This window comes from Bufo bufo, chromosome 10 (assembly GCF_905171765.1).
Source record: "Bufo bufo chromosome 10, aBufBuf1.1, whole genome shotgun sequence".
Classification (NCBI taxonomy): Eukaryota; Metazoa; Chordata; class Amphibia; order Anura; family Bufonidae; genus Bufo; species Bufo bufo.
The window spans coordinates 95,963,809-95,985,904 of record NC_053398.1 but is presented as its reverse complement, the minus strand read 5'-3'; the positions used below and the strand labels follow the sequence as shown (position 1 = coordinate 95,985,904).

At 45.5% G+C, this 22,096-nt stretch overlaps 1 protein-coding gene across 2 annotated transcripts; it reads left to right on the top strand.

The window, feature by feature from the left end:
• Positions 1 to 201: 201 nt before the first annotated feature.
• Positions 202 to 20,199, top strand: ZDHHC24 (zinc finger DHHC-type containing 24). 2 transcript variants are annotated; one of them, XM_040410491.1, is made up of 5 exons: positions 202 to 351; positions 2,176 to 2,433; positions 5,345 to 5,622; positions 17,410 to 17,767; positions 19,765 to 20,199. In XM_040410491.1, exons 2-4 carry the CDS (start codon positions 2,186 to 2,188, stop codon positions 17,721 to 17,723), a joined length of 840 nt encoding a protein of 279 aa, XP_040266425.1. In that variant the 5' UTR covers positions 202 to 351; positions 2,176 to 2,185; the 3' UTR covers positions 17,724 to 17,767; positions 19,765 to 20,199. The 2 variants fall into 2 exon arrangements, with proteins under 2 accessions (XP_040266425.1, XP_040266424.1); XM_040410490.1 differs by having other exon boundaries at positions 202 to 400.
• Positions 20,200 to 22,096: the final 1,897 nt, after the last annotated feature.

Genomic DNA, 22,096 nt, shown 5'->3' with positions numbered 1-22,096 from the left:
TGTCATCTATACCTCCTACCTCACATAACAGCTCACTGCTGTATATACTATCCCCACTGCATCTAGTATACCTGCAACCACGTGACCATCAGCACCACGTAACGTCTGACGTCACACCTCCTTTCACGACACCCACTCCATTCTAGCTTCTACTGGCTGGCTCCCCCGGATGTGACTGATCACGTGGTGATGATGTCATGAAAGGTCCTTCAGTCACACTTTGCCGCTGAGTAAGCTCAGTGTATGGGCTCGCTGAAGGTTTAGGTCACGTGACGTGGAGACAGACAGGTTGTGGGGGGAAAGGTAGTGCTCAGCCCTGTCATCCATGAGTGAAGGCCACTGACACGGAGTGTAAGGATAAGGCGGACTCCTGCAGGGCTTCTGTGAGCTGTATCTAGAGGTAACCGGACTCTTCTGTCTTCTCGCCATGTCTATGGTGATAACAGTTCCTGTATTGTAGTGAAGGGATTTTCAGTGGTTGTACTGGGGTGAAACAATCTGGTTGTGTGTTGGGTTGCCATGGTGACACTGCGCTCATGTCAGCCCTCTCTACATGACTTACTGATGGTGTCTGTACCCAGCAGCTTCATAGATGATTCCCCATGGCAGCCAATCAGGTTAATGCTTTCATTCTGAAAAGGTTCTCTGACAAATGAAAGCTGGAGTCTGATTGATTACTATGGGTAACTGCTGCACTTGTGCCTTGCTCTAGTTTCATAGCTTTTTGGTGAGATTTTGCTGTGGTTCTGCCCTCAGGTACCTCTCTGCCTACACTCACATTCCCAAGGGGCCATGTATGTCCCTGAGATCGTTCAGCCCCCCTGACATGATCAGCGTTCTGTCTCCTGCTCCACAGTAGTGTCTGTAGTTGTGCCAAAAATCTGTGGTGAATTGCACCAGAAGTCTTCCGCAGCTCCTAGCTGGCATAGGTTTCCAGTTCTGGCCTGCAGACCTCCCCAGTTAATTAAAGGAGTTCTCCAAATGTTTTTTTTACTGCAGACCTATCTTCAGGATAGGTCATGAGTAATTTATCATGGGGGTCCGACACCCGGGACCCCCACCGATCAGCTGTTTGAGAAGCACTGGTGCTGGCAGTAGCGCCGCAGCCTCCTCCTCCCGTCTCTCCTCATTGGCAGCGTGGCACCGGGGGGAGGGAGAGAGTGACTCCTTCTCCGTGACAGCGCGCTGGATGCATTATCGGCAAGGTTAGATGCCGATAACTTTTTTTTAAATCATGAATATCGGCCAATAATATCAGTAACTCCAATAATCTGTCGATCCTTAGACGTGATGTCATCGGGCAAGCAGCCAACACAATGGAAAATGTCACATGACTGCAGTTTCATGCAGGAAAACCGGGCTTTACTGATAAACAACCACTATTCGGGCAAAACACTGATCCGGCCGTGTCCTGCTCTCTATAGAACTGTCCTATCTTTTGTAAAACGGACAAGAATAGGACGTGCTAAATTTTTTTTTTGCAGGGCCATGGAACAGACATACGGAAGCGGGCGCTCAGGGGTGTGCTGTCCACATCTTTTGCGGCCCCACTGAAGAGAATGGGCCCACATCCGACCTGTGGACAAAAAATACATTTGCGTGCATGAGCTCTTGTTTCCTGTCATTTCATGCTGACAATTGCAAAACCAGGGTGTTTCCCTTTAAGAATAAAAGTACAATTGAGTCCTGCCAGTGGACAGTGTGTCCCTGCACAATCTGCCAATGGTAGCACCGACTGAACAGTGTGTGCAACAGACCTCACAAGGACACACCGCCAACTAGTTGTACCTTTAGGGTTCGGCTACATCGCGACATGTGTCGCAGAAAAGTTGCATAACACAACAATATGTGTGACTTGTCTGCACCTTGCCGGTGCGTGATTATTACACAGCCCAGTCTTGTGCGACCTACGACACCGAATCCATCATGTCTGGATTTTTGTGACTGTCACATCTCAGTTGCGTAATGTTGCGTGCCTCATTGCGACCCCACTCACAATCATTATATCAAAAGTCACGTGACTTTCATGTTGCTGTGTAGCAGAACCCTTATTTGTAAACTTTTAGCAGGAATAATAGAGGAATGGCCCAAAATAGAGTTATTTGCTGCACTTTAAGAATGGATGATATGCATAAATATGTTTCTAGCATTCTGACCACTGTTTCTGCTTGGCAGGTATTTAGGCATGGAGACCCGCCATTGGGACCCCGCCCAGGTGCTGCCTCTGATCATCATGGCCGTTCTTGTCTCCTCCGTGACTTTGGAGGTGTTTTATCTAATCCTCACCACTACAGGGAGTGGACAGTTACCTCTTCTGGTGCTGGCATTGTACCTCTTATTTAATGTGGTGGGGAATATGGTGAAATTTGTCCTGAGTAATTCCACAATTAAAGGTGTCTTCCTGGAGCATGGGAGCCTCGGTCAAGGTTGGGAGTGAGTATATAATGTCTCTTCTATAGTAGATGGTTATTTTGATCATATGTAACTCTTGTTTCCAGTGAGCTGAAATACACGGTCGAGTCCCATTATTATGACCGCTTCCTACTTATGCACACATATCCCTCAGTGGGTATATAAGATGTGTGACAAGCTCTCTGCACACATATCCCTCGGTGGGTATATATGGTGTGTGATAGGCTGTCTGCACACGTATCCCTCAGTGGGTATATATGGTGTGTGATAGGCTGTCTGCACACGTATCCCTCAGTGGGTATATAAGGTGTGTGATAGGCTGTCTGCACACGTATCCCTCAGTGGGTATATAAGGTGTGTGATAGGCTGTCTGCACACGTATCCCTCAGTGGGTATATAAGGTGTGTGTGATAGGCTGTCTGCACATGTATCCCTCAGTGGGTATATAAGGTGTGTGATAGGCTGTCTGCACACGTATCCCTCAGTGGGTATATAAGGTGTGTGATAGGCTGTCTGCACACGTATCCCTCAGTGGGTATATAAGGTGTGTGATAGGCTGTCTGCACACGTATCCCTCAGTGGGTATATAAGCAGGGCTGTGGAGTCGGAGTCGAGGAGTCGGAGTCGGGGGAAATTTTGGGTACCCGGAGTCGGCAAACAATGCACCGACTCCGACTCCTACAAAAAAAAAAAAAGCAAGTTTAAATGTCCCAATTCACAAAAAGTTATAATTAATGACTTCTCTACTGTAAGAATAAAGACCAATGCATGCAGTGCCTCACGTAACCGCAAAAAGAACACGTTAAGTGACCATGAAGAAGCCAGCTTTTCATGTGCTTCACTATATGGCACGCAACGCACAATTAGGAGCTGCAATACTTATACTTTCCATAGTGTTGTGTTCTGCTTTTACAGGGAACGCAGCGTCCATGTGTAACCTAGCCTTTCACTGATAAGGGATTAAATAAATATGTTTTTTGCAGGACTAGAGAGTGAGACACTTGTATAAGTGAAGGGAATGGAGGGCCAATAGTTCAAGACTGAAGCTGTAAACGATTGGAAAAACTGCTGTCATTCAGCTAAGGGCTCTTTCACACTTGCGTTCTTTTCTTCCGGCATAGAGTTCCGTCGTCAGGGCTCTATGCCGGAAGAATCCTGATCAGGATTATCCTAATGCATTCTGAATGGAGAGAAATCCGTTCAGGATGCATCAGGATGTCTTCAGTTCCGGAACGGAACGTTTGTTGGCCGGAGAAAATACCGCAGCATGCTGCGCTTTTTGCTCCGGCCAAAAATCCGGAACACTTGCCGCAAGGCCGGATCCGGAATTAATGCCCATTGGAAGGCATTGATCTTGATCCGGCCTTAAGCTAAACGTCATTTCGGCGCATTGCCGGAGCCGACATTTAGCTTTTTCAGAGTGGTTACCATGGCTGCCGGGACGCTAAAGTCCTGACAGCCATGGTAAAGTGTAGCGGGGAGCGGGGGAGCAGCATACTTACCGTCCGTGCGGCTCCCCGGGCGCTCCAGAGTGACGTCAGGGCGCCCCACGCGCATGGATGACGTGTCGCATGGATCACGTCATCCAGGCGCATGGGGCGCTCTGACGTCATTCTGGAGCGCCCCGGGAGCCGCACGGACTGTAAGTATACCGCTCCCCTGCTCCCCGCTCCTACTATGGCAACCAGGACTTTAATAGCGTCCTGGGTGCCATAGTAACACTGAAAGCATTTGGAAGACGGTTCCGTCTTCAAATGCTTTCAGTACACTTGCGTTTTCCGGATCCGGCGGGCACCTCCGGCAACGGAAGTGCATGCCGGATCCCAACAACGCAAGTGTGAAAGAGGCCTAAGGCTATAAAAACTTGTAAACTCAGATTGTTAGCTTAAACTTTAAACATGACTATGGGATTCTCCTAGGAAAATCATGTTTTAGAATAAATGCCCCTTCCTGGATCCTCCTTTGCTTTCATTGTGTTTGTCTTTTGCTTAAACTGTGCAATACAGTAGACTGTTGGCTTCCCAGCCAGTAGTCCTGTGGTAGGTTGCGTTTCTTTCCCTCAAGGAATGTATAAAATACATTCGCATATTAATACAGAGGAGTCGGGGAGTCGGAGTCTGAGTCGGAGGTACATAAAACTGAGGAGTCGGAGTCGGAACATTTATCTACCGACTCCACAGCCCTGTATATAAGGTGTGTGATAGGCTGTCTGCACACATATCCCTCGGAGGGTATATAAGGTGTGTGATAGGCTGTCTGCGCACGTATCCCTCGGAGGGTATATAAGGTGTGTGATAGGCTGTCTGCACACGTATCCCTCAGTGGGTATATAAGGTGTGTGACAGGCTGTCTGTACACATATCCCTCGGTGGGTATATTAGGAGTGTGATAGGCTGTCTGCACATATATCCCTCGGTTGGTTTATAAGGAGTGCCATGAAGCAGGCAGTGAATTCTCTGGATATTAGCTGGTGACCATAATAATGTGTATATGCATGTGAATGTAATGCAGTCAGGTAAATGGGAGCTGTGCTGACGACGACCCCACAATGGATGGAGCCTTCCGTTTCTGGTCCCATTTTCTGCTTATTTTCTGGTCGTTTTTTTTTCTCCCTGTTGATCAACTCCAGCAGACCAAAGTGCTGGATACCATGTATTCATCTGCCGTGCGTTCCCCCAACCTCCTGTAGATGATGGTCTGTGGCAAAAAAATAATAATGGGGTCCTGTTTTTCAATTGTGTTTTCTGTCACCAGTTTAGATTGCACTTGTAAAACAAGGTATAATGAGTAATAATAGGGTCCTGTCACGCTGATAAGGAGCGATTGAGAAGTCTGATTATATTTTTATAGAAATCATGCATTTACTTTTTTATGTTCTTGAGTGTTTCATTGTGTTCCATTTGAGGTACTCTTGTGACTGTATTTTTTTTAGGTATTGTTACAGCTGCCAGACCCGCATTCCCCCGAGATGCCACCACTGTTTTAACTGTAACGTGTGTGTACTTCGCCGTGACCACCATTGCACCCTGCTCGGAAAGTGTGTCGGCTACTCAAACTATCGCTACTTCTTTTGTGCGTTAATCAGTGGGTTGGTGGCGCTGCTTCTTGCAACCATTCTGAATGCTGAAATTTTCATGGATTTGCTTCACGAGGGCTTCAGTCTCCACAGCCTCTTCCTGCTGATCATGCCGTGGATGATGTTCCTTACAGGTAAAGGTGTTTGTTCAACTCCATGTACATCACATACAAAGTGTTCTGCTTCGCGTTATTGAACTGTTGTATAACACTAGTCAGACAGCTTAACAATAATTCAGAAGTCAAGAAACGTGAGACATCAGATCTGTATGTATTCTCTTTTCTGAATAACTTTGTAAAACTACAATATAAACATAAACAAATGTGTCAGTACATTACACATAATACAGCAGCCTCACACCATCAGTGAGAGTACTCACAGACAATTCCATCATAAGTCCAGGAATAGATCAAGAGCTCCTCTGCATGCAGCCTGCTAGATCCAGGAGCAGTCATGAAATGGAGGAAATACAGTTCCAGGTTAAAGGTTACTGCCTCTGACTCAGAGAACAATACACTTCCTGTAAAGTTCTGGCAAAGTAGAAACTAACTTTGACCACTAGATGGCAGCAACGTCAAACATAACATTTCAGTATAATCTTTACAGCACATTACATACATTTATTATGCACAAAATGGGCCGAACACTCCCTGTCTGGCATAATTTATTATGTCACTACCTAAATAACTACTGCTATGCAGAAAAACATATAAACAGGAAATGGAATCCTAGCTAATCTGAAACTAAATCTATAATGTCAGTTATAGGTCTAAGATACATTTTGGAAGTCCCATTCTTTGCAATCTTGACCTCCACCTTCCTAACATTGCCATCCCTGCTTGGTAGAGCATTGACAATAAGTCCTACGGGCCACTCGTTCCTGCCCTCTTGGCTGTCCTTCAACAGAACAACATCACCCACTTTTACATTTGGGCGATCCTCAGTCCATTTCCTACGGCGTTGCAGATTTGACAGATACTCCCTCTTCCATCTTTTCCAAAAGGTGTCTGCCAAGCATTGTACTTGCTTCCATTGTTTAGCATGAACTGGTGTTGTACTTATGGTTCCGGATGGAGCAGACAAAGAGTTCACCTTTGAGTCAACAACATTGCTGGGGTAAGGACCATAGGTGTATCTGGGTCAGCTTCAAGCTCTGAGTGGATAAACATTAGCAGTGTCTATCTGCTCAGTGTGGTTGGTACAGAAAGGATGGGCCTGAGAACCATATAGAGTTCTGAAGGCATGCTGCTTGAGTAGGCCTAGTGGCATAATCTGCAGGGTTTTGCTCTGTAGATACATAGAACCACTGATCTGGGTGTGTAGACTGCCTGATTCTATTCACTCTGTTGGAGACATACAGATAGAACCTCCTAGTGGTGTTGCAAATGTACCCTAGGACAGTCTTGCTATCAGTGAAGAATTTCACAGCATCAAAGTCAGTGTCTAGTTGATCTGTGATTAGCTCAGACATTTCGACTGCAAGTACAGCAGCACACAACCCTAAACGAGGAATAGTGTGGGCTGGTTTAGGGCTTAATTTGGACTTTCCAATGACAAATCCAACATGACACACATTTTCTGCATCAATTACTTTGAAGTAATCTACTGCACCTATAGCTGTGGTGGATGCGTCTGAGAAGATGCACAGTTCTTTCCTGCAAGCTGATGACAGAGATACGGGCACATAGCATCTGTCTATCTTTAGGTGCTCTAACGCTTGCAAGGATTCTGTCCATTGAACCCACTCACTTAGTCTCTCCTGTGGAAGCAATGCATCCTATTCACTTTTCCCAGATGACCGTTCACGAACTAAGGCCTTACCTCTTATAGTCACAGGTGATACAAACCCTAGGGGATCATAGAGGCTATTTACGGTGGATAGAATACCTCTACGTGTAAAAGGCTTTTCCTCTGAGGAAACTCTGAAAGCAAGACTATCATTTTCTAGATCCCAACTTAGGCCTAGGCTTTTCTGCAAGGGAAGGGTGTCTGTACCTAGGCAAAGATCTTTAAGGTCCTTAGCTCTGTCTGCTACAGGGAAGGCTTCCATTACTTTTTGGCTGTTGGAAGCGATTTTATGAAGACGCAGATTGGATTCTGCCAGCATTTGCTTTGCTTTACTAAGGAAGGGTATATCATCTTCAGGTGTGCTAGCAGAAGCAAGTCCATCATCTACATAGAAATGTCTCAATACAAAGTGTTTGGCTTCTTGTCCATAGCACTCTGCATTTTTCTGGTCAGCCTTTTGCATGCAGTATATAGCGACGGCAGGAGAGGGGCTATTGCCAAATACGTGCACTTTCATTCTGTACTCGACAACTTCTTTGTCTATGTCATTGTCTTTGTACCAGAGAAAACGTAGAAAGTCTCTGTGGTCTTCTCTGACAAGGAAGCAATAAAACATTTGTTGCACATCTGCTGTGAAAGCAACGGGCTCTTTTCTGAAGCGCATGAGGACACCTAGCAAAGTATTGTTTAGGTCAGGGCCACTCAACAGTACGTCATTTAAAGACACTCCTTTATACTCTGCGCTGGAATCAAAAACTATTCTGATTTGGTTGGGTTTGTGCGGATGGTACACACCAAACATTGGTAGATACCAGTGTTCCCTGTCTGTCTCAAGTGGTCCTGCAACTTCAGCGTGATCATTGTCTAGCATCCCCTTCACTTCTGGCTTTCTCTGCAGTGTTTTGCTGAGTGAATGCAAACGCTTCATGGCTTGCTCCCTGTTACTAGGCAGAACACGTCTGGGTGTGCGAAAGGGGAGAGGGGCCACCCAACTGTGATTGTCATCTTGGTAAGCCTCTTTATCCATAATCTGCAAGAAGATCTGATCCTCTATAGAGAGGGCCTGTTTATCATCATCTTTAGTTTTCTGAAATACTGTTATCCCTAGATTGTCTGTCTCAATGTTGTAATTGACTTCTTCTTTACCATATAGTGTAGATGAGTCAGTGTTGTGTTGACCTGCCAAAGCTTTCCTTGACAATGAAGTTGTTGTGACAGGGACTGAGAAGGGATGTGCGTCCATTTGTTAACACAGATGTCTTCAAAGTGCTAATGTTGTCAGGCTGGTGCACTGTCCCCAGGCAAACTTCTCCTACAATGACCCACCCCAGGTCCAGTCTCTGTGCATAGGGGGCATTATAAGGTCCATTGATTTGCTGGCGCACCTTGTGTACCTGAAGGATATCTCTTCCAAGAAGTAGAAGGATAGAAACATCTGGCTCAACAGCTGGGATAAGGTGAGCAATTGAGCGGAGGTGAGGGTGGTGATGAGCTACTTCTGGAGAGGGAATCTCAGTTTTGTCGTCAGGTATCATGCCACACTCTATTAGGGTAGGAAGTGGGAACTGCACTTTCTTATTGAAGGATTCAATAGTAAAGTCAGTAGCTCTTCTCCCTGTGGTTTCAATTGTCCCTGCACATGTCCTTAGAGCGTATGGAACTGTACTTGCCTTAAGGTTAAAGATATCAAAGAAATCTGACTTTGCAAGGGATCTGTTGCTCTGTTCATCTAGCACTGCATACATTTTCACTGCCCTTTCTCTCTTGCCAGTGGGATACACAGTCACTAGATAGATTTTAGAGCATGATCGTGCACTCTTGCCTCGTCCACATACTTCAGTGCAATTAGACATTACAGAGGAGAGTGGGGTCTCTTGTTGCTCCCTGCCCTGATCTTTCCTGGGTTCTACAGTCTCTAGTGGGGCAGGAGCAGGGCCAGGGTGCAAAGCTGCAATATGTCTCTCACTGCCACATTCTGTACAGTCTACTGGTATTTTTCAGTCTTTGGCAATGTGATAAGTAGATCCGCAGCACTTGAAACAGATGCCGTTTTGTTTAAGGAAGAACATCCGCTCTGCAATGGGTTTGCTTCTAAAGCCTTTGCATTTCTTTAGTGGATGTGGTTTTTTGTGTATTGGACAATGTCTATCAGGGTTTTCTATGGTGTGTACCTTGTGGATGCTTTGGCAGTCTGTGACTTCTGAAGGTACAGCTGTTTTGTGTGTGGATACATAGGTCCTACCGTGAGGTCTGTGAGGTCTCTCAGGTCTGTGTGATTGATTGCCGCTGGTGGTGAAGGCGAAACTGGGATCACTTCGGATTTTCGCTTGCTTTCGGACAAACCTAGAAACACAGAGAAAGGGGGGAAAAGCGAATCCATAATCTTCTTAGAATTTACCTCCCACAGACATCCACTTGTCTTGCAGATTTGAGGGTAGTTTCTCTACTATGGGATTAGTGCCTCTAGCTGTATCTAGATACAAAAGTCCTTGCAAGTAGCCATCCTCTTTGGCATATTCTATCTCTAGTAGAAGATCACTTAGTTCTTATAGCCGCACGTTGTCTCTGTAGCCCACCTTGGGAAAGACTTCAAGTTTTTTCAACAGTGCTCCTTCTATTACCTCTGGGGATCCATACGTTTCTTCTAGTCTTCTCCAGGTCATGTTGAGTCCGGCTGCAGGGTTGAACAGGTTTGCTCTTCTCATCCTCTTAGCATGCTCTGCTGACTCAGTACCAAGCCATTTTATCATTAAATTAAGCATTTCTGCTGGTGATAAGTTCAGACCTTCAGTGGCATTCAGAAAGGAAGATTTCCATGCCCAAAAGTTTTCAAGACAGTCATCAAATTGGAGAAAGCCTGAGCTAACCATTTCTTTGCGGATGAGATATTTGGTGACATCCACTGCACATTGTTGTTCGCGCCTGTAATCTATAGGTTGAGGTGATGGGAACACTTGTTTTTTGTTCTTAGGGGTTTCTGGTGCTTCATTCTTGGTTTTCTGGCAGCCGCTGACCTCATGTGGTTGATTGGGCCTGCTCAGGAGGTATGTTGATCTCGGCCTGAATTCCTTTGCTTCAGGTTTAAGAGACTGTTCCTTTGTATGCGCATCAGTAAGGTTCTGGATGTACTCACTTGTACGATCTGCAGAGAATAGAGGTTTTTCTGGAAACTCTGAGTCTTTATATGATTTTTCACTTCCTGACCGACTTGTTCCCATGTAGGCAGCGGCCTCTGCTTCAGCAGCTGCAGTCTGTCGCTGCAGGATGAGCAATTTTGATTCTAACACCGCTTCTTCTTGTGCTATGGCAGCTTTCTTTGCTGCTAACTCCTGAATCATCATGGCTTCTTTTTCTGCGTACTGTAGCTGGACGCGGGCAGCTTCTGCCTTGGCACGAGCTCTAACTGCTGAGGAACTTGCTGAGGACATCTTGCTAGCCCGTGAAGTTCTGGACACATGCGACTTTGCATCGTCTTGCTGGGCACTAGGAATGTTCTCCCTGCCTTGCTGTGTTGGCGGTAGCATGGCATCAGCCTGGTACTTTGTTCCTGATCTTAGACTCATGCTGCAGTAATGGCGTCTCAGTTTATTCCAGACCGCCACGTGGGTTGTCTTTTTTTACTGTTCTGCTTCGCGTTATTGAACTGTTGTATAACACTAGTCAGACAGCTTAACAATAATTCAGAAGTCAAGAAACGTGAGACATCAGATCTGTATGTATTCTCTTTTCTGAATAACTTTGTAAAACTACAATATAAACAAAACATATGTGTCAGTACATTACACATAATACAGCAGCCTCACTCCATCAGTGAGAGTACTCACAGACAATTCCATTATAAGTCCAGGAATAGATCAAGAGCTCCTCTGCATGCAGCCTGCTAGATCCAGGAGCAGTCATGAAATGGAGGAAATACAGTTCCAGGTTAAAGGTTACTGACTCTGATAAAAATACACTTCCTGTAAAGTTCTGGCAAAGTAGAAACTAACTTTGACCACTAGATGGCAGCAACGTCAAACGTAACATTTCAGTATAATCTTTACAGCACATTACATACATTTATTATGCACAAAATGGGCAGAACACAAAGGTTACCGTATATAGCACAGCAAAATGGTTTATTAAGGTGACAGCCACTGACCGAAACGGCTTAAGTAGTAGTAGTAGTAGTAGTACCAGTACCCACACCGCTCTTGCTGCTTCTCCCTGTACACGGATGAAAATGTCGTGGGGCGCTACCCCAGCCCATACTGCGCCACAATTATTAGAAGGCATGCACCTCTTCATACTGTTGCCACATGTGACATCAGTGGACCACAGATTAAAGAGGTTTAATGGGAGCGAAGCTGCAGTAACCTGGTGTGGCCACAACACTATGAATGGAGCTGTGCTTCTGGCTCCATTTTGAGTGGTAGGTTCAGCACCAACAGCTGTAGGTAACAGCTGATCGTGGGGGTGTCGAGTGTTAGACCCCCACTCATCTGAAATTGATAACCTATCCCGAGGATAGGTCCTTGTTAATTTACTCTGGGAAAAACCCTTTAAGGGTCCATTCACACTCCATGGTGTATTGCGGATCCGCAATACACCCGCCCGGCACCCCCATAGAACTGCCTATTCTTGTCCACAATTTTTTTCCGGAGCCGCGGACTAGAAGATCGGATGCGGACCCATTTGCAGACGTGTGAATGGACACTAAGACCGGAATATAAAATGTCTCTACGATTACAATGTACCTATAACAATAACTGCTATCACTGCATACAGGGCAGACAGCCACATATACAATGTCATGTTTTGGAGCAGGAACCTTTTAGACATCGGTTCTCATATTATGCAAAACAGACCTCTCAGTCTAAGGCTAGGTCTACACCACGACATTTGTCGCACCAATGTCGCGCAACAATTTTTATAATGATAGTCTATGGTGTCACACTGCGACATCCTGCATCGCGACAGTCGCAAAAAATCCATTCAAAATGGATTTTTCTGTGACTGTCACGTTGCAGCATGTCGCATTGCGACACCATAGACTATCATTATAAAAAATTGTCGCGCGACTTATTGTCGTCGTGTAGACCTAGCCTTAGACTAGACAAGGCATAACTTGCTCCTGGCCCCCCAACTATCATCATACGGGCAGGGGCACCTTTGAGCCCTCTCAGGCACCAGGGCCAGGGTGCGCCTGCTACATTTTTCACCTTCTACGGCTACACCCCTGGAAAAGACTATGTGGATGTTTCCTTGACTCATTTGCAGTAAGGAGTTGTGATCTGCACATTTGTTTTACTCGGGAACAAGTTCCAGATGATGATCAGTAGGTAAAATAGTTTCTCTGTCTTACATGTTTCTCTTAGAGAATAATGTAGAAGTTCTTCATTAAGGGGGTCTGTCCTAAATACTGACTCCTTTAGGGCTACTTTCACACTGGCGTTTCTGGGTCCGCTTGTGAGTATCGTTTCAGGGCTCTCACAAGCGGCCCCAAAACGGATCAGTTCAGCCCCAATGCATTCTGAATGGATAAGGATCCATTCAGAATGCATCAGTTTGCCTCCGTTCAGTCTCCATTCTGCTCTGGAGGCGGACACCAAAAAGCTGCCTGCAGCGTTTTGATGTCCGTCTGACGAAACTGAGCCAAACTGATCCATCCTGACTTACAATGTAAGTCAATGGGGACGGATCTGTTTTCACTGACACAATATGGTGCAATTGAAAACGGATCCGTCCTCCATTGACTTTCAGTGTAAGTCAAAACGGATCAGTTTGCATTATCATGAACAATAAAAAAAATAAAAAATAAAATAATTTTTTTTGTTCATGGTAATGCAAACCGATCCGTTCTGAACGGATACAAGCGTTTGCATTATAGGTGCGGATCCATCTGTGTAGATACCAGACGGATCCGCACCTAACGCAGGTGTGAAAGTAGCCTTAAACTTATGTGTGAGGTTGGTATTCTTTTTACAAAATCAGTTACCTAACAGGTTATAACTGTTCAAAGGGTTTTTCCACACTTTAAGGCCGAATGCCCTCTGCCGTGTTCCGTGGTATGTCGGGCTGGATTCCTGTTCAGAGCAGGAGCGCACGGCGTCATTGGTTGCTATGATGTCGTGCGCATTATGCCGCCGCTGCTGTACAGTAATACACTATACGAGTGTATTACTGTACAGCAGCGGCTGCATCATAGCAACCAATGACGTTGTGCGCTCCTGCTCTGAACAGGAATCCAGCCCGGCACACCACGGACTGCTCTTGGCAGTGGAACACGGCCGTGTGCATTCGGCCTAATACTGATGACCTAACCTCTGGGACTTCCACTGATCAAATGTCTGCAGCCTTCTCTAGCTTTTCCTAGGCCGAGTGACGACTCGTTCATCAGTCACGTGGCCTAGGTGCAGCTCAGCCCCATAAAAGTGAAAGGTGCTGAGCTGCAATACCAATCACAGCCGCTATACAGTGTAACCAGGTTGTACAGGATTAGGCTCCATTCACACTTCCGTAATAATGGGTTTGCTTCCGGTCCGCAAATTGTGGAACGGGTGCGGACCCATTCATTCTCTATGGGGACGGAATGGATGCGGAGAGCACACTATGTGCCCGCCGCGTCCGCATTTCCGGAGCGTGCCCCTGATCTTCCGGTCCGCGGCTCCGGAAAAAAATAGAACCTGTCCTATTCTTGTCCGCAATTTCTATAGGGGTGCCGGCCAGGTGTATTGCAGATCCGCAATGCACTACGAATGTGTGAATGGACCCTTAGAAACATGTCTGCTTCCTCTAGAAACATGATTAAAAAATGACATGAGTAGAGGCAATAAATAAATGGTGCCATAGACATGATGAAAAATAGGAGCGGAGGACAGAAAAAGAAACGCCACCCTGGGAGAAAAAGCACACGGATCAAAAGAGCATGGTACAATGTATAGAGAAGAAACATGGGAATCAATGTAGAGTCAATGCTCTAATCCATGTACTAAGTACTTCTGAAATGAGGTACCAGGTGAGACACCTGTCAAACGCATGGACACCTCTGTATGTAATCATTGGCGTGCAGACAGACAGTGCACAATGGAATTATGCTGCAGACCAATGGGATGTAAAAAAAGGTAATAATGATGATGATAACCAGAGGGGAACAGCAGGAGACAGGGACTCGCCAAACAAAGAACCGTGTGCGAGAACAACCAGGGTGGCGCTACCCCAACGCGCGTTTCGGCGTACCTTTGTACCTTTTTTTTACATCCCATTGGTCTGCAGCATAATTCCATTGTGCACTGTCTGTCTGCACGCCAATGATTACATACAGAGGTGTTTATGCGTTTGACAGGTGTCTCACCTGGTACCTCATTTCAGTAGTACTTAGTACATGGATTAGAGCATTGACTCTACATTGATTCCCATGTTTCTTCTCTATACATTGTACCATGCTCTTTTGATCCGTGTGCTTTTTCTCCCAGGGTGGCGTTTCTTTTTCTGTCCTCCGCTCCTATTTTTCATCATGTCTATGGCACCATTTATTTATTGGCTCTACTCATGTCATTTTTTAATCATGCTTTAATAAATAATATTTTTTTTGGTATCATGAGCTCCTTTTCCTTTGTTTCTGCTATTTAACTCGGGAGCTTTTTACCGAGTCTTATCTTTGCGTGTCCCCTTTCTGGGGTTTACATTGGGTGGATATCATCCCCCCGCCCCTCCCTCGGGACACCTTGGGTTAATTCTTTGTTTCGTTTTCCTCTAGAAACAGTGTTACAGCTGCCTATGGGTTGTTTCTGGTATTAGATGTTTGCTCCACTGAAGTGAATTGGGGTAATCTGCAATACCACATACAACCTGTGGTAAGGGGTGGCACTGTTTTCAGAAAACAGCCATATTTTCTAACCCTGTACCAGTCATTTCATATATTTTTAGCTGTGCCATTTGTTTAGTAGAGCTTTAAATGTGTTTGGGCTTTAGCTTGGTTCCAGAGGGCGACTGGACATTAAATGGCCGTAATTCTTATGGAGTTCTGTATCATTCTTCATATAATATGGAGTAGAGTATAAATATGTAAAGAAGCATTTTTAGATATAAGCATTGTGCGGTCGTCTGCTGCACACGTCCCAGCTTTCCTACCTACGGCATGCTGAAATGTTTTTCAGATGTTATTGGGGGTATCTGTCATTTCCTTCACGTCAGAATTCTGGCAGGAAAAAGTCGCACATTTTTGCACACGCCAATGTTTTACACCACTCGTGGCATCTTTGAAAAGTGTGTGTCAATAGCTATGCACACCATCCGAGTGAGTCTGCACACCAGATTTATGAACCACAAAAAATGTCAGTCTAATGGCTCATGTACAGGAACGCAAGGGCTCCGTGCCTGTGCTGCAGACCACAAATAGCGGTCTACAATGCATGGGCGCTGGCCGTGTGCACTCCTGGTGTGGATGCGGACCCATTGACTTGAATGTGTCCGCGATCTGCAAAATGCGGCAAAAGATAGGACATGTCTTATCTTTTGTGGTGTGAAGGCACAGAAGTGTTTCTGATCCATGCTTCTGCTCCGCAAAAGATAAAACATGTCCTTTCTCTTGCCGTATCAATGGGTCCACATCTGCAGCACAGAGTGCACACGGCCAGTGCCTGTGTATTGGGGGCCCACTGTTTGCGGCCCACAGCACAGGGACACACAGAAGCAAAAACCAGAGTAACTCTAGACATATTTCTTACGTCTAAACATGTGCTAAATTATTTAAACCACTTGCCCCTTATTATTAAATTTGGTGCAAAGTGAAGCAACGCAGACTCTAATCAAAACTGGTTTAAAAAATTCTACTCGTGATTGTGATCAAATTCTACAGGAACTAAAGTGTAGTTTAGTTCCTGTGCTGATCTCAAAGACTGGCAGCTGGTTCAGGGTGGTTTACCACTAGTCTGAGACCATTGTATGTTGAAAATATTGTATCCTGAAGCCATTGTATACATTACAAAGTGTGAATTTGAAATATCCTAGCTAGGGTTTGTGCATTTGAGAGCCTTAAAGGGATTCTGTCAGCTAGGTTTAGCCTATAGAGCTGAGGACATACGCTGCTAGATCGCCACTAGCACAATATACATTTCCCATAGCTGAGTGTTGTTTTTTTTTTTTTATTATAATTTTTATATATAACACAAATGAGGCTAGTAATGGCTGTTACCAATGTTTCAGGAGCTGAGCCACGCCCACTGTGAAGGAGCCAGCACCGCTGCTCCTTGCTCCCCCTACTTCACACAGTTAGAGAGCCGGAATCTCGCGCATGTGCGAGTACACAGCATGTCAGTGCTGACATAGTGTTCCTTCCATGTGCTGGCTGCAGCCTCGGGTAACGAACTGCGCATGTGCTAGCTGGCATGCGCGAGATTACGGCTCTCTAACTGTGTGACGTCGGGGGAGCAAGGAGGAGATTCGGAGGATGCAGGCGGTGCTGGCTCCTTCACAGGGGGCGTGGCTCGGCTCCTGAAACGTTGGTAAGAGCCCCTTGGGCTCCTTACTAGCCTCATTTGCATATATATATATTGTGAGGCAGTGTCAGGCCTCATACGAGATAGAGGTGTAGAAGGGGTGGATATTTTAGTCCACACCCCTATTCCACCACAGGTGAGGCCAGCTGGCTATAATCACTGGGGGGAGAAACCAGCCCTCAGTTCAGGAGAGACTTGGAAAATGAAGCCTGCCGAGGCTCTGTGTGGTCTCAGCCAGGAGGGCTGAGGGGCCACAAGGCTGAGGACTCTATAGGTGAGATAGATACATCACACGTATTAGGTAGAGCCCAGACGGGCAGGTGTTTATTTTTGTGTTTATGTGTGTGTGATGGTGCTGAAGTGCCAAAATAAAGCACCTTTTGGACTTGAACCCCGTTGTCAGAGGAGACATCCGTGATTGCGACCCCCTGAGAGAGAGCGATCCCTTACAATATATAAAATCTTTTATTTGACTGAATAAAAGCACTCAGAGCTATGGGAAATGTATATTGTGCTAGGGGCGATCTAGCAGCGTATGTCCTCAGCTCTATAGGCTAAACCTAGCTGACACCAATTTCCGTAAAGAGCGGGCTTCGGGGTTCTATAGAGCATGTAAGAAATGTTTTCTAAGCTGTAGCCTTCTCTCTTCTCTAGGTCAGGTCTCGGGCTCGGCTTTCGTTGTCGCCTTTGTCGCTGATACCTGTGTCGTGGGTTTTCTATTTTGCCTGGCTTTCTTCATCCTGCACTGTTTAATTCTTTACCGTGGCTCAACTACCAGAGAGTGGTTTGGCGGCCATGAAAGAGATTATGACCATGGATGGAAGAAAAATGCCAAGAATTTTCTTGGAGAAAGGTGGTACCTTGTGTGGCTGTCTCCATGGATTCAATCGAGATTGACTGGAGATGGAGTTAACTTTGAGCCTAGAGATCTCTCTTCAGCTCTATCATCCAAAAATGTGACTCAGTAGCCAGCCGGACGTGCACCAAAGCTCTCACTTATCTACTTTGTCACGTAAGTACTGTTTTTCCTCCCCACCTAGCACTTCCATATAACATTTTCACTGCCCAAGTTACAGTAACCCTAATATTGCAGCTCTAATTTCACGCATTTATGCATCAGTAAGACGTAATGTAAAGAGAACCAATGATGAATTAGGCTTCACTCACACGTCAGTGATTGTGAGCCAAAACCAATGCGGGTCAAAAACAGGTGCAAATCTTTCCCTTATACCTTATCTCTACATAGGCTCCACAATCACTGATCGAAATCACTAATATGTGAACTAGGCCTTAGGGTACTTTCGCACTAGAGTTATTCTTTTCCGGTATTGAAATCCGGTAAATGGTCTCAATACCGGATAAAACATATCAGTTTTGTCCTAATGCACTCAGAATGGAAAGCAATCCGTTCAGCATGCATCAGGATGTCTTCCGTTCCGTCCCTTTTACGGTATTTGACCAGAGGAAATACCGCAACTTGCTGCAGTATTTTTTCCGGACAAAATCCCAGAACAATACCGCACTTGCTGGATCCATCATTAATTTCCATAGAGATGTATTAATGCCAGATCCGGTACCAAGTGTTCCGGAAATTGCCGCGTCCCCGAATCCGGTTTTCCGGTCTGCACATGCGCCGGGATATAGGAGGAGTTGGTTTCGCTTTTGATCTTTGAAAAAATGTAAATACCGGATCCTAAATTCCTAATGAGACGGATCCGGTATTTCACCGGATCCGGAAAAAAAGGATATCAGTTTGCATACTGTTTGCCGGATCCAACAGGCAGTTTCGGCAACGCTAGTGTGAAAGTACCCTTAGCTGTGCTCATAAAATCTTCAGTTTCTCCAGAGATTAATTTAATCAATTAATTTTTGCAACAACCACGTATGTAGTATAGTTAATAGAAAACCATTTAACTTGTTAACTTTATCCCTTCTTTAAATTCCTCAGTAAACCTCACATTAAAATAAGTACATTCATACATGGATATCTGCAGAAAACTGATGTGAACTCATCCATACATGTTGTCAGGTGGCCAGTATAAACTTTCTGCCATTCTGCTGATATCTTCACCTCCTCCTGTATTTAGCCTTCTGTCTCTGCTTAAATCAGTAGTAGTGTGTGTAAGGCCTAATGCACATGGACCATTTTCTGAATCCAGCTAGTAAAAATCCATTATACAGTGCCATAATGTACCGCTGAACACCTTTAGTTTTGTACAGAGGCACTCTGCACACAGAGGACCCATAGCAAATTTTGAACCCCGGCTAGTAAAGACCACCCGTGCTCACTATATAACCCCCACTCTCTCAGCAGTGATGCTTTCTTACTTACTCCACAAAGTAGTTATGCCCCTTTGGTGTCCCCACACAGCAGTTGGGCCTCTACACAGTATAATACCCAGTTATTGGCCTAATACAGTAATGCTCCCCTTACAATACTCACCTAGTCCCGTTCCCCCGATGATCGGAGCACATCCTGCTCTTCCCAGTAGGTTCGATGTGGTGACATCATTGCGTGTGATGGTTTGAGACAGCGGACAGACCAAAGAGTGATCCTTGGCCCATTCATTCTTCTGTCTAGAGTAGAAAAGCGCACGGACTGAGGATCTACTCCCAGCAGGTACGAGAGGCACGATGATGTCACTGCATGGTGCTTGCTGGGTAGAGAACAGGCTGCAGAATGAGGCCCGGGCCATAATGGATGACAGACATCACTGTAGCCTGGGCTCCCCTGCCTCTGCGGGCCCTGTAATGGCTGCTATGGTAGTATTTCTGGCCCAAGTGCCATGTTCTATTTCCTACTGTATTACAGTAGAATTCTCCTTAGTAGCACCGCATATAGAAGAAAATCTAGTGCCAACATACTGTACTCCTGCTATATACTCGTCCCTAATATGGTCCCGCAGAACTATTATATGATGATGTCGGATGGCTATCGTGTCCAGGTGAATAACATCGGAGGTGCAGAAGAGATTGTGTTACAAACCTATGTGTTTTAATCTCTTTTAGGTACAACGCCTGAATGTAGCGGACGGGTGACTTGGAATATACTTAGACTAGAATAAGTCCACTTCAGATACGTACTTGTGGTTGCCGCAATGCCTTTCTATCTACACACTTGTAAATAAGGGAGAAATGTATAAGGTATATGTGTCATCAGCGCTGGTGTAACGTGTAGAAAAGCAATAGTGGAACTTTAGATACGTATCAGTCATAGTCGGCTTTAATCCTTTTTCCTCTGGAAATCTAGTCGCTGCCCAGGTGGCTAGATAACCGTATATTTTCGCTGTGCATTATTTCAGGGATCATCTTTTCAAACAGATTATATGTCACAGCTTAGGCTACTTTCACACTCGCGTCTGGTGCGGATCCGTCATGGATCTGCACAAATGCTTCCTTTCAGATAATACAAACGCATGCATCCGTTCAGAGCGGATCCGTTTGTATTATCTGTAACATAGCCAAAACGGATCCGTCTTGAACACTATTAAAAGTCAATGGGGGACGGATCCGTTTTCTATTGTGCCATATTGTGTCAGTGAAAACGGATCCGTCCCCATTGACTTACATTGCGTATCAGCACGGATCCGTTTGCCTCTGCAGTCAGGCGGACACCAAAACACTGCAAGCAGCATTTTGGTGTCCTCCTCCAGAGCGGAATGGAGGCGGAACGGAGGCAAACTGATGCATTAGGGCAAAACGGATCCGTGAGAGCCCTGAAACAGATCTCGCAAACGGAAACCCAAACGCCAGTGTGAAAGTAGCCTTACATGAAAATATACAGCTGTCAACCATAACATTAAAACCTAATATTATTCATGTTCTCCTGACGCCAAAACAGCTCTGAACCATCGAGGCATGGACTTCACAAGACCTTTGAATGTGCCTGTATTATCTGGTACTAAGGTGTTATATATTAGCGCAGTCTCTTCAAAACTGTATTTTTTTTATTTAATGGGTGTACTGCTCCTAGCCTCCTCTGCCACCCATCCCCTTTCTCCGGGCCGCTGCAGTGGCGACATCCCCCTTTACCAGTGCAGCCACTAACTGGCCTCAGTGGTGTTAAGTTACTAGGTGGAGCTGTCGCAGATCAGACTTGTTTTCAGCTTATCCCATAGATTCTTCATAAAACTGAGTTTTGAGGAATTTGGAGATGAAGTCCACACCGTTAGGCCTCATGCACACAACCGTTGTTTTATTCCGTGATTTTATGCGGACCCATTGACTTTCAATGGGTCCGTTGAAAACTCGGCTAATGCACCGTTGGTCATCCGCGTCCGTGATCCGTGGTTCCAGTCCGTCAAAAAAATATAACCTGTCCTATTTTTTTTCGCGGACCCATTCAAGTCAATGGGAACGTGAAAAAACACGGAGGCACACAAGATTGTCGTCCGTGTCTGTTTTTTTTTCCTATCCTTTGCATCGCAAACTTGACTTAGACTTTTTTTAACTTTCCTTTATGTCTGGTGGTCCTCCAAAAATAAAGGAAGACACATGGAAACGGATCACGGAACAACGGAACCCCATTTTGCGGAACGGAACACAACAACTGTCGTGTGCATGAGGACAAAAGGCCTCATCCGACTTCGTTTCAGATGATGATGGTCTGTCATCAATTGGCTAATACAAGCATTTGTTGTTAAAGGAGTTATCCCATCATGAATCTAAAAAATGAAAATAAGACATAATAACATGACAATCCCTTTGTAACAAAGCTAGAACCAGCGCTGTACCTCACATGGCTCCAGAGATCTTTGCCTTCATTGCTCCAGTTGCTCTCCTAGATTTATTTCAAGCTGGCAGCTCAGTGAGTGTATCCTTTCTCAGGAGATGTGTCCTGCAGCTGGTTGCACTTGAAGGATAGAACTGATCATGTGCGTCCACCTAACTAAAGTGGACAGAGAAATTACAAAAAGGCCAAACAGCAGGTGGTGGTATACATATTGATTTCACTGAATAACTCGGTAGCTATAATATGTTATACATATATAATACATTAAAGAGGACCTTTCATGGGTCCAAACATTATAAACGAAGTATCAGGATATGTATGTTTGTCTGGGCGCCGCTCCGTTCCCCCGCCGTTCACTTTGCCCGCCTGATATGCTAATGAATAGCATCGGTACAGGGAGGAGGAGACTGTCCTGTTTCTCCGTGGGCGTCTCCTTCTCCCCGGCTGTAGTGCTGTCCAATCACAGCGGAGAGCGTCAGAGCCAGGGAGAAGGTGAGTTTTTTTTTTCCCCCTGGCTGTGATGCTATCTGCTGTGATTGGATAACGCTACAGCCAGGGAGAAGAAGACGCCCACAGAGAAAGACTCCGTCTCCTCCTCATTGCTCCGAT